Source organism: Sturnira hondurensis, unplaced genomic scaffold (genome assembly GCF_014824575.4).
Source record: "Sturnira hondurensis isolate 20B ecotype Veracruz unplaced genomic scaffold, ASM1482457v3 Scaffold0022566, whole genome shotgun sequence".
Lineage (NCBI taxonomy): Eukaryota > Metazoa > Chordata > Mammalia > Chiroptera > Phyllostomidae > Sturnira > Sturnira hondurensis.
The window spans coordinates 19,695,304-19,711,704 of NW_028095197.1; the positions used below are offsets into that span (position 1 = coordinate 19,695,304).

At 38.2% G+C, this 16,401-nt stretch overlaps 1 protein-coding gene across 4 annotated transcripts in view; it reads right to left on the reverse strand.

The window, feature by feature from the left end:
- PTBP3 (polypyrimidine tract binding protein 3) overlaps positions 1-14,399 on the reverse strand; it is a 105,087-nt gene extending 90,688 nt beyond the window's left edge. For 2 of the 4 annotated variants that reach the window (XM_037036040.1, XM_037036039.1), the window contains exons 1-2: positions 14,223-14,399; positions 10,910-10,940 (exon numbers count right to left, since the gene is read on the reverse strand). In XM_037036040.1, coding sequence (XP_036891935.1) covers positions 10,910-10,940; positions 14,223-14,230 — 39 coding nt within the window. In that variant the 5' untranslated portion in view covers positions 14,231-14,399. Of the gene's footprint in view, positions 1-10,909; positions 10,942-13,610; positions 13,747-14,222 lie in introns of those variants that run through there. The other 2 variants (XM_037036041.1, XM_037036042.1) reach the window with 2 other exon arrangements.
- Positions 14,400-16,401: the final 2,002 nt, after the last annotated feature.

Sequence of the window (16,401 nt, forward strand, 5' to 3'; positions counted from 1 at the left end):
TAACATGAGTCTTCTTTTCACTTTCCTTTTGGGTTGGCTCAAACTCTTCTTGAACTTCTGTCTTCCTTGTCCCTAGTTTATTAACATTTTGCCAGAGTACATCCTTAAATAACTACTTAAATGATGGTAAACAGAAGGTAAACTTTATAGAGCCATGCATATCTGAAAATTCTATCTTTAATGTACCTTCATAATTAATCATTTAACTTAGTAAAGAATTCTGGGTTAAAAGTTATTTTTCCTAAGAAAATTATAAAAACACCCAGCGTATAGTAGGACTAGTAACATGCCAGTATGACATTTATTTCTTTGAAGGTGACTTGTTTCTTCCCTCCCTCAGAAGCCATCAAAATTATCTCTTCATCCACAGAATTCTAAAATTTCACAATTGTCCTTTATACTCATTGTACTAGGTAATAAATAGGTGGATCTAAAGCCTGAAACTAGTATAAATTATTAACTCCCATCTCCAAAATCAACCGTGGAGAAACTGTAGAAGCTAGAGGGATATGTGGATTTCAGGAATCAAAATGAGAAAAACCCTGAGAAACTTGAAGGCTGACTTGAATCAGTGTATGGAGGGTGATGAAGATGAGGAGCTACAGACTGTGGCTGAGGACCCAAAAGCCTCAGTAAGGGGGCGAGTTGGAAGAAAGCTTTTCATATTCTGTTCTTGCCTAAAAAAATCCTCAGAGATACAAAACATCACTAGATTTGCCACATGTAAATATGCTACAAACTCTAGAAAAAGTACTAAAATCAACAGAAAAACAAAGCTAAGAGATGGTGAAAAAGATATAAAAAACAAAAGTGACCAAATACTTGGTGTTTATATTGTCAAAACACAATTTGAGGTCTGCAGAAAATGAGAATGTCTATTATAATCCACAATTAACATTCTAGAGCACCACATTTAATAAAATACAGAAAAATGTAAGAAAAAATGTAAGAAATAAAGATAAAATGTAAAGATAAAAAAGGTAGAATGTAAGAAAAAAGATAAATCAGCAGTTGACTTGAAATGTTAATAAATCCCTCTTAAAAAACAATAGACCAAAAATAGAAAATATGATAAGAAAAAAATACAATTAATAATGAGCTAATAAATGCAGAACCAGACATCTAGCTAAAAATAGACACAAATAGACATTGTATCACACTGGCAAAAATTTATGTGTAAAGAACAATTAGTTGAATATTTTAGTCTTTGTTAAGTCATACAGTCTCCATCACAACTACATACAATATGAAAATGAATGAGCATATAGCTGTGTTCCAATAAAACTTTACAGACACTAGATTTGAATGTCACAAAACATTAATCTTTTGATTTTTTTCATCCATTTAGAAGAATAAAAACTATTTTAGCTTTCGGGACATATAAAAACAGATAGCACTAAGTTCTATTTAGGCCAAGGCCATAGTCTGCCAACTCCTGTATCAGTTCGTCAAAGAAATCTCAATATTATCCATAGGAACACATTAAATAGACTATGTTCCCTACAATAAAATTAGAAACAACAATGAAAGAGTAGCTAATGTTTGGAAACTAAATTTTTTCATGTGTTTATTGATTTTTACAGAGAGGAAGGAAGGAAGGGCAGGGAGAGACAGAGAGAGAGGTAAACATCAATGTGAGAGGAATACCAATGGGCCACCTCCTATTCATGCCCCAACCAGGATCAAACCCACAACCTTGGTATGTGCTCTTATAAGGAAGAAAACCCCAAACTTCTGATGTTTGGACAATGTTCCAACCAACTGAGCCACACCAGCCAGAGCAGAAAACTAAATTTTTAAAACCACTGAATAATCCCTGAGTTAAAAAGGATTCTTTTAGATCATTGGGAAAAGGTAAAAATACTTGAATAAAATTAAAATGAAAATACAAATCCAAAACTTACGGGATCCAGCTTTAGTATTTCAAGATAATTGTAAATACCTGTATCAGGAAAACAGGAAATCTGAGAATAAAGTGAGTTAATTATACAATTCCATAGAGTTAGAAATAGAGACACAGAGAGAATCAAAATAAACACGAAGGAAGAAAAATCAGAAAAACAATGAATGAAACTGGGGACTAAAAAATTAATTAAAAAAGATTAATAAATACCAAAAGGTGGTTCTTTTATAACTTTAGTAACCTGGACCTGTGGCATAGCTGGTCAAGGGAAAAGAAACAAACAATTCAGAATAAAAAGAGAAATAACTAAAGACTACAGAGATTATAAATTAACATTAAGTATTATAAACTGCAGAAAAACAAGCTTATGAAATTAATAATGAATAAACAATGTAAAATTCCAAAATTACTGTGAGAGAAAATAGAAAACTTGATCTAACCATGAGAAATTACGGCAGTGATATGGACAAAATCCTCCCATCAGTCACTTCCAACCCCGGCCCAGATGACTTTACAGGTGAAATCAACCAAACTTTCAAGGAAAAAAGTTCCACAAAACAACAAAAACAAGTTAATCAATTCCTTTTTAAGAGGTTAGTGTAATCCTGATTACAAAAATAAAATTAGAAAATCACCGCTTTGCAACTATCATTACAATAATTCAGGCAAGCAAAAACTAAAATCAGGAAGCAAAAGTTTAAGAATTAAAATATTACTAACCTGGTCTCAAAGTATCACTCCACAAAATACTTATTAGTTACAAAGGAAAAAACATAAATTTAGAGTAGAAAACCTGGCAAAGATAATCTTAACCAAGTGACCAATGTTAGCACTGCAAGTAATAGGACAAATCAACATCCTCTGCCTTCTGGTACAACACAAGGAAAAGAACATAGTATCAACATTTACTCACCACTCTGAGTTAGGTATTTATACTAGTTATGCACGAATGCATAATGAATTATCCTAAAATTTAGCAGCTGAAAAAAAACAAGTATTTTTAAACTCAATTTCTTTGAGCCAGGAACCTGGGCACGGCTGAGCTGGGCCCTCTGGCTGAGAGTGTCTCACAGGCTGGAATCCTCTCACGGCTCAAAAGAGGAAGTAGAGGATCCACTCCCAAGCTCACTCAAGTATTACTGGCAGTGTCTGGTTTACAAATGGGTCTCTTCATAAGGTAGCTCAATAGCAGCTCACATTTATCAGAGTGAGCAAAGAGAAAGCAAGAGAAGCCATTCTTTTGAAACTTAATCCTTCAAGTCCATTTAAACCCATATTTTGCTATTTGTTGTCTCTGGTTCATCTGTTCTTTCACATATCCTAAATATAGATTAAAAGAACAGTTAAAAGATACAGTACCACATAGTCAGGTGGCTCAGTTGGAGCACTGCCCCATGCACTGAAAGGCTGCAAGTTCAATTCCTGGTTAGGAAACATATTTAGGTTGCAGGATCAATCCCTGGTCAGGGTATATATGGGAAGCAGTTAACTGATGTTTATATCTTACACATCAATATTTCTCTCTCTCTCAAAATCAGTGCCCATATCCTTGGGTGAGGATATACCACATAAACACTTACGAGAAAAATGGAATTAGACTTCTGGTCAAGATGGAGGCACAGATAAACATGCCTCACTTCCCCACATAACTATAGTAAAAAATACAACTAGACTACAAAACAAATATCCCCCAGAATTGTCAGAAAAATCAGGCTGTGTATAAATCAAACAATCAAGGATTTAAAGAAGCCACAGTTATCCAGACGGGTAGGAGGACAGAGACATGGAGACACGTAAACAGGCACAGGAGAGGCAGAGTGGCATAGAGAGGCACGGAGATAAAAACCAGTAGTTCCACATCCACATGTGGTAGATAAAAACTGTGAGGGATACCTTGGGAACCAAGGATCCTAGACCCAGACGAGACTACCCAGCCCAGGGTTCCAGTACCAGAAAGGTAAGTCCCCATAACTTCTGGCTTTAAATACCAGTGGGGGTTAAAGCACCATAAGAAACTGTGAGATTCTCAAGAGATCCCTCTTAAATGGCCCAAAATAGACTTAGGACTCAGGCAGACCCACCCCTCTAAACTTCAGCACCAGGGCAACAGCTGGAAGGGCATCAGTGTCATATGGGGAGAAAGTGAAGTGACTGGCATCAAGGCAAATTCTGGCAGCAGCTTCCTCCCGGGCAAAACTCTAGAGGCCAGGCACTGCCAGGGCCCCTCTCTAGGCCCTCTCCTACACAGAGCAACAGAGAGGTGACACTGGTTGCCCCACCCTGGTGATTACCTAAGGTTCCTTCCACCCTATTCAACTTAACAGGTGTGCTTTTCTATAACAGGCTACACCACTAAGCCAGGGAGTCAAAGCAGTTCTACCTAATACACAGAAACAAACACAGGGAGACTGCCAAATTGAGGAAACAAAGAAATATGGCCCAGATGAAAGAACAGAACAAAATTCCAGAAAAAGAACTAAATGAAATGGAGATAAGCAAACTTTCAGACGCACAGTTCAAAACACTGGTTATCAAGATGCTCCAGGAACTCACTGGCTACTTCAAAAGCATAAAAAATACCCAGGCAGAAATGGAGGTTGCACTAAGTGAAATAAAGAAAAGTCTACAGGGAACCAACAGTGGAGGGGATGAAGCCAAGAATCAAATCAACAATTTGGAAGACAAGGAAGAAAAAAAGCATTCAATGAGAACAGCAGGAAGAAACAAGAATTTAAAAAAACAACAAAAAAACCCCACCAAGGCTAAGGCTTAGGAACCTCTGGGACAACTTTATATGTACCAACATCTGAATCACAGAGTGGCAGAAGGAGAAAAGAGCAAGAAATTGAAAATTTATTTGAAAAATAATGAAAACTTCCCTGATTTGGTGAAGGAAACAGACATTAAAGTCCAGGGAGCACAGAAAGTCCTGAACAAGATGGATCGAAAGAGGGCCACACCAAGATACAACATAATTAAAATGCCAAAGGTTAAAGATAAAGAGAATCTTAAAAGCAGCAAGAGAAAAAGCAGCAAGAGAAAAAGCAGAGAGTTACCTACAGGAGAGTTCCCATAAGACTTTCAGCTGACTTCTCAAAAGAAACTTTGCAGGCTACAAGGGACTAGTAAGAAGTATTCAAAGTGATGAAAAGCAAGGACCAACAACCAAGATTACTCTACGTAACAAAGCTATCATTTAGACTAGAAGGGCAGATAAAGTGCTTCCCAGACAAGGTAAAGCTAAAGGAGTTTATCATCACCAAGCCATTGTTATATGAAATATTAAAGGGACTTATTAAAGAAAAAGATCAAAACTACAAACATTAAAATGGCAACAAATTCACAACTATCAACAACTGAATCTACAAAACAAACTAAGCAAACAAGCAGAATAAGAACAGAAACACAGAAATGCAGATCGTGTGGAGGATTATCATGTGAGGAGTTACCAGCTGAGGGGGAAAGAGGGAGGAGGGGGAACAGGTACCGGGATTAAGAAGTACAAATTGGTGGGTACAACATAGACAAGGGAATGTTAAGAACAGTATAGAAAATGGAATAGCCAAGAAATTAGATGCATGACCTAAGGACATGAACTATGGTGTGTGGAGGAGTGATTGCTGGAGTGAATGGGAGTACTGGGTGGAGGGGGACACAGGGAAAAATTGGGACTATAATTGCATAATCGATAAAACATATTTAAAAAAGAAAACTGGAATTACGATATTATACTCAGACAAAGTAGCCTTCTGGACAGGAACTATACTACTAGAGACAAAGATGTATATTCCAAATGAACAAAAACAAAGTCATTTCATCAAGGAAATATAAAAGTAAAATTCATAAAAATAAATGTACCTAATAACTGAGCTCCAAAATATGTAAAACAAAACCCAACAGAATTACAATAACAAATTAACAATTATGGATGGAAATGCCAATAATCCTGTCTTCTTTCAGAAATAGAATAGTAAGAAAATTATTAAGAATACAGAAGAAATGAATTTTCAGAATTATCTTACGATATAAAGCACTAGGCCTCAAAGGTAAACTATACATTCTTTTCAAATGTACACAGAACATTCTTGAAGACAGACCATATGCTTGACATTAAAACTAATTTTACGAAATGTAAAAGTAATGAATGATACAAAGTACATTCTCTGAGCAAAGTGGTATTTAAGAAAAAAACTAGTAAGAGAAAGATATCTGGAAATTAAATCTTTATTTATATTAAATATTCAAAAATGTTTAGAAATTATACCATACACTTATAAATAACAATGGTTCAAAAGAGAACTCACAGAAATAGAAAATATTTAGAACTAAGTAAAAACCCAGTATATCAAAATTTGTGGGATGTAGTAGAAAAAATTAAAAATCTGAATAGCCCAATATCTGTTTTTTAAAACTGAATTTATAATTAAAAACTTTCTCATAAAGGAAACGTACCCACAAATAGCTACAATAATGAATTCTTGCAAACATTTAAGGAAGAAATAATACTAATTTTTTGGTGGGGGGGGGGAATTGTTTATTTTAAAATTACCTTCCCGACAAACCGTGAAACACTTGGAAAATAATACTAATCTTATACATACTGTTTTTAAAAAGGAGGAGGAAATCCTTTCCAACTCACGTCAATTTTGGTCATCTGAGAGTTTCTGTCTTTCAAGGAATTTGTACATTTCATCTAAGTTACTTACTATTTCCCTCCTACTTTCTTGGGGTTTACTTTACTCTGAATAAAAAGGAATAGAAAAAAAAAACTTTGGGAATGCTGCTAAAGCTGTGCTTGGAGGTAAATTTATAGCATTAAATGATTGCATTAAAAATATCTCAAGGCATAATGCTAAGTATGGTGAAAACTTGTAATAATTTTCATGCACTGCTAGACAGTAAACTGCAACTATCTAGTAAAGCTGCACATGTGCATTACCATTATGCCCCAGTAATTTCTCTTCTGGTGTGGTAGGAAGTCTTCTAATATGGTCTCCAATGATCTCCACTAGCTAGTATTCATACCCAGGTGTAACTCTCTCCCTGTAAGCAACTTACTTCTAAAAACAGAATAGAGCAAAAGTGATAAGATACCTTTTGATACTGAGATTAGGTATTAAATGACTGACTTCAGCCTAACTCTTAATTTGTCCTTTTTTTTTAATTACTTGGGAATAGCACATTGCTGAAGGAAGATGCCCTACAGAGAGACCCACATGGCAAGAAATTGAGGGCAACCTGCACCAACAACCAGTGAGGAAGTGAGGCCCTCATCTCAACAACCCAGGAGAACCTAACTCCAGTCGACAACCATTTTGAGTGAGCTTAGAAGCAGAGTTCATCTCCAAAAGATGACTGCAACATCTATCAACACCTTGATAGCAGCCTTGGAAGAGCCCCAGAGTCAGAGGACCCACCTATGCCACATTTAGATTCCTGGCCCACAGATATTGTGAGATAAATCTAAATAATAATAAATGCTGTTTTAGGCTGCTACAAAAAACAAACAAACAAACAAACGAGTCAAGAAAAAGAAATGAAACCCCAAATAAATACAAGAAATAATAAAGAATGAAACAATCAAATAGAAGTCAGCCAATACAGAAAGTAAAACCAAAAACTGGCTTTTGAAAATTATCAGTAATATTAAAATCCTCTAGTTAGACCAATCAGGGGCAGGGGAAAAACACGAATTACCAGTATCAAGACTGAAAATTCAGCTCTGGCTGGTGTGGCTGAGTAGATTGAGCACCAGCCTGTGAACCAAAGGATTACTGGTTCAATTCCCAGTCAGGACACATGCCTGGGTTGAGGGCCAGATCCCTGCTGGCAGGTGTGTTGAGAGTCAACCAATGTATGTATCTTTCACACATCACTGCTTCTTTCCCTCTCTTTCTCCTTCCCTTCCTCTCTCTCTAAAAGGAAATAAATACGATCTTAAAAAAAAAAGACTAAAAATACAGAAATCATTACAGATCCAAGGGAAATTAAAAGGACAAGGAAATTCTATGAACAAATTTATGCCCATAACAACGTAGCTGAAACATACAAATTCCCTGTAAGATACAAATTCAACATCCATTCATGTTACCAAAAAATAGCAAATGAGATATCAAAAGGAATTTTCTGAATCTGAAAAGAAGGCATGCTACGGCCCTAAGCTGACTGAAAATGTTTTCCTATCTTCAAGAAAATTCCAACCTGAAAAAATGATTGTAATTCTCTCTCATAGGGTACATATGCAATAGACTGAACACTAGCAAAATTAGAAGGTTTAGGTTCCAATATATAAGTTTGCCACCTAACTGTGTGGCAATTTGGTGTTCATTCATCAGGTATTTTGAAGAACTTATTATGTCAAACACAGGAAACAAAGTATCAAAAACCCTGCCCTTATAAACATTCTAGTGAATCACTTTATCTCTAAAAACAATTCAGTTTCCTTTCTCTAAAATAACAGTTTTCACATTTAAGGGCATTTTTATATTAAAAAAGAAATCCATATTACTTTTCTGAACCCAGGAAAGAACCTTATGGAACATAACCTGAAATCCACTCCTGGCAACAGCTCATAACCTGAAATCCACTCCTGGCAACGACTAGAACTAATTTGTTGTGTCATATTCAGACAGCACACAGAGGAAGATAAGTAACTGATGTTTTTGAAAGACTTATTTAAATTCACTAATTTTGGTTTCTATAATCTATGAGCCTTACTGGTTGGTCTATTACTTGGGACCCAAGTAATAGAACTTCTTATGAGAAATCTCTTCATATAACAAATTTACACACATCTGCAATATTTAAGTTATAAAAACACAGACTACCTAGTGAATCAACTAATCAATTTATCTTTTCTTCAAAGTAGAATCTGATCTTTGTTTTTAACGTGCCTGCTGCAAAACAGGTGGTCAGAAATCCAAATCATGTATTCAAATACAGTTCCTGTGTCTAACATTCAAATTTTTTCTTTTATTTATCATCTAAATACATTTTTCTCCACAAGAAACAGGCATGGCAATCCTTCAGGCATAATTCTTCAACTCCAAAATGGTAAGTTTTTTAAATGTCTTATGCATTCATTTTCTCCAGAAAAGCTCTAGAATTACATTTCTGATAAGACCAAAGCATTTACTTTAAGTATCCCTTCCTGCAGTTCCTGATCTCCTAGTATCATACCCAAATGAGAAAATGACTTAAGAAACCTGACAATTCCACTGCTGGGATTATACCCTAAGAACCTGGGAACACCAAATTCAAAAGAATCCATGCACCCCAATGTTCACAGCAGCATAATTTACAATAGCCAAGTGCTGAAGGCAACCTAAGTATCCATTAGTAATGAATAGATAAAAATCTATGGTACATTTACACAGTGGAATTCTATGCAGCAGAAAGAAAGAAGGAGCGCTTACTCCTACCCTTTGCAACACTGTGGAAGGAACTGGAAAGCATTATGGAAGTGAAGTAAGACAGGCGAAATAAGACAGACAAATACCAAATGAGCTCACCTGTAAGTGGAACCTAATCAACAAAACAAACAAGCAAGCAAAACATAACCAAAGACAGTGAAGTTAAGAACAAACTGACAGCAACTAGAGATGAGGTGGGAAGGGATAATGGAGGGAAAAGTTGGGAGGGGTTTCCAGGACCATGTATAAAAGACACATGGACAAAACCAAAGGGGGTGGGAGGTGGGGATGGCTGGGGTGGAGGGTAGTGGTAGGGAAAATAGAGACAACTGTACTTGAACAACAATAAAAATAAACAAATAAATAAAAGAAGATGACTTAAGTATACCAGAAAAAAAGGGGGGAACCCACCAAAGAGGCTCCCCCATTTATTTTCTAGTCTGAAAATATGTTCAAAGTTTGCCAAAGCAAGCTAATTCCACCAACTTTGAAAGACAGTACAAGCAGTAGTTCTCAGTTATGTAATTTTGGGCATACTATTGTTAATCAATTTTAAATGCTCTATGCTGTACTTATGCTTATTTTTAAGGTGTTTTAAGAATATGAGCACCACCATCAGGCCCAATTAAGTACAAATGTGGAAGTGTAGAAACAAAGAAATGATAGGCAAAAAGTGGTGTAACAACTTTACACAAAATACATGTAAGAAAAACATGAATTATTTCTTTCTATTTTCTACAGTGATCTGAACTTAGTGGCTTCTAGAACTAAGTTCTCAATTCAGCTATACCAAACACCAAACTGCTAAGGAAACTTAAAACACCCATTTATATTTTTAAAGCCTCACATTGATGAGTACTTGATTTATATGTTAGAATCTAATAAATGGGGAGACTTTGATAAAACTAAAATGACAAACTTACTAGAATTGTTATTGTGAAATAATTACCCAACTCTCCCATTGTTCACCTTTTAAACAGAAACTTCATTACTGGCAGCTAGGTATAGTGGGGGAAAAAGTCAGGCTATAGAACCAGGAGGACAGGGAATGGAACTCTGGTGTGCCATACCTTGCATAAAAACTTTCTGAATCTATTTTGTTAATCTTTAAAATGGGAATATTAATACCTACCTTGAAGAACTGTTATAATAATTAGTGAAAACACATGTAAAGCAGCTGACACATAGGAGGAATTGAAAGAACTTCAGCTGCTGTTATAATTTTATTACTTATAGGCACACATACAAGAAAATATTTAAAAAGGACATGATAGCAAAACAAATCACAACCTAGATTACATTTAACTGCTAAAACTAAATGAACACACACCATGATCGTTGAAATAATACTCTGGGCCAAACTTTTTCTTCACATTTTAGATACACAAGATAATATTGTAGTTCTACTTAATAAATATGTAAAATCCAAAATTAGCTATAGGAACACTTATTTTGGAGCTAAGTAAAAGTAAAATACTATTATAACACAGTAAAACATGTAAGTTTATGAACAGGTGAGATGATTTCACCATTGGAAAAAAATGCCAAAACTAAGATTAAAAATGCTTATGAAAGGATAGTAAAAGAGTCCTACCTTTAAACCGACTGCTATATCTGTAACAACACTGTATGGAAAAAGTAAAAAGAGAAAATGGAAAACAAAGTTAGAGAACAAGTTTTTAAAAGGCAGATAATAAGATTAAAGAAAAAAGAAAAAGCATTATAACAACAAATAATAAAAATAAGAATGTGATGAGTTGTGAAATGTTAATACAAAGAAAAGTGATGGGACAGTCTAGCAACAGCAGAGTGTAAAAGCCAAGCTTCAATAGAAATGTAAGAAACAATAAATCAAATTCTCTTTTAGTATTTAGAAAAGCATTTAAAAAGTATAGTTGTCCTTCATAAAAATGAAGCATTTACCTCTTTTTAACAAGTCCAAATCAAAACTTAAAATCACCAAAGTTCATTCCCCTACATCACTGGTATAAAATGATCATGTTTAAATTTTTAAATGAATCAAAACCAGTGAGTGGATTTACAGAAGAAGAAGGCATTTTTGCAAATTTGCATCTACCACCCCAAAAAGCTCACCAAATACAGCTAAGATAGTCTCTCAAAACACATCAAATTTCACACATCAAAATTTTCAAAGATTTCCTTTAGAAAAAAATTCTACCACATCACAATTGTGTTAGGGGAATCACTTCATAGATTATGTAATTGTCTAACCACTATGCTGTACACCTCAAACAAACACAAAATTTAAAAAACATTAATAGTAAACTTAATTTTAAATTAAACTTATGTTTAAGTAAAAGTTAACTATGAAAAAACTGTTTAAATGTAAATTATCTCAGGAGGAAATGAACACACACACACACACACACACACACACGACAGTTGGGATGTGAGGAGGAACTAGAAAGATATGTTGACTAGAAAGTTTGTTGTTTTTTAACTATTCAATATAACGAAAAAGGACCTTTTTCAGACTGTGGGAAAATGTAGAAATTTAACTAGCCTCCTGAAAACCAAAAGTCACTGTGTTCAAAACCACATTCCTTAACACCAAGGTGTAAAGACCCCTATAAAGTCCTGCCAAACAAAAATCCATCTCTTCTACCCCCAAATAAACTGTCTTCAATGAGGTTTGTCTCCATGCAACCAAAAGAAAGGTGTAACTAAATTCTACCTATTGTTAATAACAGATCACAATATCATCATTACTTAATAATAGTAAACATTTATGACTTGCACTGTTTATCATGCAAATGTAAGTTTTAAATGATAACCAAGTAAACTTACTTTTCCTTACAGTGTTTTGAAACCTGAAATTTAATTGATAAAATTTAAATGTGATAAATAACTGATGATTGTGCATAAAAAAATAAGACTGTAATACACTGTGGTATTTGTTCTGTTGCAAAGAGTAAATCGTGTACCTACGTGAACTCTCAAATGAACTTACCTTCCAGTATCTTATTGCCCCCCATACTTAAGTCATTAAACTCATTCTTAGTTCTAAAACCACATACAAAGTGAGGAGAATTGACTTCTTAAAACACTGTCCAAGACACTAAGTTTGCACTTCATATTATCCAAGAGTTAGACAAGATGCATAACCCAAGAGCCCTCTATATAATCACTATAAATGTTCCAATACAAAAAGCTAACCTGCTTCCATATCTCAAATCAAACCATCTCACAATTCACTACACATAATGATACTAATTTCACAGTCTTCCTAGCTAAATAGAGACCAGCAAAAGTAAGGCCTGTTTTGAGTGTGGTTGGTAGGGTAATAATATGGGTGTAATAATTTAGTTTTAATTTGAACATTTTACCTAAAATGTCACATGGTGTGCTTAAATGTGATATTATTATGTTACAGAATTACATGGTTAGGATTTTGTAATAAAAGATATCGTAATAAAAAAAGAGTGTTATTTGTGCTAGACCTTGTGGCATAATTACACACATTTAAATAGCAAAATTTTGCACACATATAAAGTGTAACTGAATAAGATGATGTGAAATGAGTTTTCAACAAAAATTTTAGAGAAGTTTCAATTAAAGAAAAAATACTTCAAAGAATATCCAACCATAAATGAAACGTAAAACTTAACTCTAATGTTTGTAGCAGTGTGCAATATGCATTCAAATGAGTTAATCCAATAAATCATATAAACTTAATATTATGAAACTAGAATAAATGAAATCTAATGAAGGCGAAAACTGTTTTAAGATTCTATCGTCTTTACACAGCATGACAATAATCATCAACTACATGGCAACACGTACCCCGGCTTTTACTGTTCAAGCAAGTTCTACATATTCTACAATCGAAGGGTTAACAGAAACCTTGTCATCAAAATCAAGTGGAAGTCCAAACAAAACCTCGAATGCCTAGTGGGAATAAATAAGTGGACTTGCAGGTTCTAACAGACCTGGAGATTTTTTAAAAAACTCTCCATGTACACACACCACGACCTTCAATTAAATCCCGAAGATCCTCATCCAGTTGTTTCCTTAAACATTAAGATACCTGTCGGGTTCCACCCCGCACCACTGGATCCCCAAAGGAAATATTTATGTCGGTAGTTCTAAACCTTTTCATTTTGCTTACAGACCTCATTATCTCTCGGAGCGTTTTGAAGGCTCCCCGAAGATTGCATTTACACGGTATTTCATATACATGACAGGGAATACACGGAGCTGGGGGCGGAGGGGGGCGTCCGCGGCCAGCAAGCCCAGACGCCCGGTGTACAGAAATCGTTAACACAGTTCCTAGCACGAGTCCGCGGACCTCTGCCGGCTTCCCGGCTTTCCGAGACCGCGCGTGGAGCCCTGGCTTCGGGACCAGGTCGCCGCCCAGACGTGCACCGACGCGTGCACTCGCCGTCCGCCAGTCCAGTCCGCGGCCACTCGCCTCCCGGGCTGGGGAAGCTCCGGCGCTCGCCCCACCTCACCGGTAAACAGCAACACCCCAAGCAGAAAGACGCCCGCCCCGAACGCCGAACGCCGCCTCCGCCTCCCCCAGCGTCGCGCACCATTTTCTGAGAGGAAGTGTCGGGAGACCGGGCAGGGCTCCCCGACCCGCGGGGAGAGCGGCCCGCGGCTCGCGGCAGCGACGCCGGGCTTTCCTCCACTTCCCGGTGTGCGGGTGAGAGGGGCGGATATTCCGGGGGCGCCCCGTGGGGGCAGGCGAGGCTGCGGCGGCCCGCCCCTCCGCAATTGGAGCGCCCCAGGAGGCGCCCGGAAGCCCCTCCGTCGGGCTTCGCCGGGCCGCTCCTCCTGCCGCCGGTGCCGCGCCCAGCTCCCCGGCCTCGTCATGTCCAGACGAAAGCCGAAAGGAAGCGGGGCAAACGCCGCCGGGCGAGGGGACCCCACCTCCGAGCACTTACCCATCCATGGCCCAGACGGAGGAGCGCACAGTGCGGGGACTGACTGGCTCACCACGAGCAGAGGGAGAGAGTGGCAGCAGCACGGCGGCTCCCTCCAGGGAACGGCAAGCGGTGTCTCTCCACAGCCCCGGCCGGTTAGAGGTGGAAGGAGAGTGGGAAACAGGGGCGGAAACCAGGGACGCTCCCGCCACCGCCGCGCCCCCGCCTTCCCCCACCCCGCAAGCGCGTCCCCGCCTCGCCTCACCCCGCCCCTTAGTGTCACCGCCCTCCCTTGGCCCCGCCCCCGGCCGCCCTCTGGCCCGGCTTCAGAGCGCCCTCTTCCGGTGGTCTTCTGAAGACCCCGCCTCCTGCTCCTCATCCGGGGAGCGTGTCCTGTCTTCCTTCTGCGTTCACGGGAGCGCGCTCCTTGTGCTTCCCGCTTCACCGCCCCGCCCGCCTTCCCTCCCACGGGATCCGCTGGCCTTTGGGCTTTTTCAGAGCAGGCCACCTGGCTTAGATAATTCTCTACCGGCGGGAAAAGTGTTGGAACCCGACTCTGGAGAGTAGGTAAGAATGTCCCACGAGAACTTCCGGACGGTGGTGTAATTTCCCGGGGTGGGCGAGGCTGTCGGTGCCTCGGCCTCAAGCACGAAGGCCAGGCTTCGACTGTCGTTCTTGGAGTCCAGGGCGCTGCAGTTCGAGGAAGCCCGGGCTCGGGACCCCCAGCCTGGGTGAATTCCAGCCAGTGCAGGACCTCCAGTTGCCCAGTAGCCGTTGACTCTGGGACCCGCGCCGGCCTCATGGGTGTTTTTGGTATTAAAATGAATGAGATTCAAAAGCTGCTCCGAATTTGAGAACACTAGATTTTTTTTTTTTTTGGTACAGTTTTAGTCTCGGGGTTTTTTTCGACCTGACAGTCTGGGGTTGAATTTATAGGAAACATTCACTACACAATATGAAATGGCCACTCTAATGCCAGCATTTTATAAAAGTTTTTCACTTTTCTCCATGTAAAAAAAAACAAACATCAAAAGCCTATGAGAGTGAGTACCGTTTTCAGATAAAGATTTAGACACAAATACAGTGATTTGCCCATAATTTCACAGCCACTAGAGCCCTTTCCTCTAGTTTGAGCAAAATAATACACATATAATTTTATGTAAAAAACAAGCGAGTTGCCAATATATACATGTATGCAAGTTGACGATATTGGTACCTCTTTTTCCTCTTATATTCTGTTTAGTCCTGAAATTGGATGAATTTTCAATTCACAGATCACCAAAACGTGAGGCACTAGATGCTGTCCTCTACCAAATTCTTAACCTCCTACAGAAGGGGCTGCTCCCTCTCTGCCTCATTTGAAAAGCAAGCCAAGAGCCCTGGCTGGTGTGGGTCAGTGGATTGAGTGGCGGCCTGCGAACTGAAAGGTAGCTGGTTGATTCCCAGTCAGGACACATGCCTGGGTTGCCGGAGCCAGGTTCCCCTGTCCCATCGTTGTTTCTCTCTTCCTCCCTTCCCTTCTTTCAAAAAATAAATTTACTTACTTTAAATAAATACATTTTTAAAAAGCAAGTAAGGAGAATCTCAGGTAACAAGATATCTCTGTCCTTAATAATATGCTGCTTTTAAGTAAGTGGGTGTTACTAAAATGATTCAAACCAGCCACCCATCATTCAGTCAATATTTACTGGGTGTTTACTATGTGCCAGGCACTGCAGGGGTACCCAAGAGTATCAGGTACCAGCCTTCGTGGTTGAATGGATTCCATGTTCACCCACATGACTTGGCTTGGCATGAAAGCTTTATGTTATAACACTACTGGCTTCTTGATGGTGAAGAAGGTAACACATTCTGTATTTGCTAATTGCTCTATACTTTCAAAATGTGAGACAGGTATAATAATTTAGTTTACAAACTTTACAACATTTTGCCTTCCTTCTGTTTTTATTCTGATTTGTCTAAGTAATTCCTCCGAAACACCTTCATCAGATAAAGACAACATCCCACCACCACCGACTATTACTGTTTAGACAAAATACAAACTTTGAGCATTTGCCTTAAGGCATTCCAGTATGCAGTGGTAGTTAATATTTAACCAGCATTACCCTACTCATGTTTACACTTAAGAGTTCTCAAGATATAAAAGTAATACCAAAATGCCAATTTAGGTTAGAAATAAGACCAGTTTTTAGGTAAATCT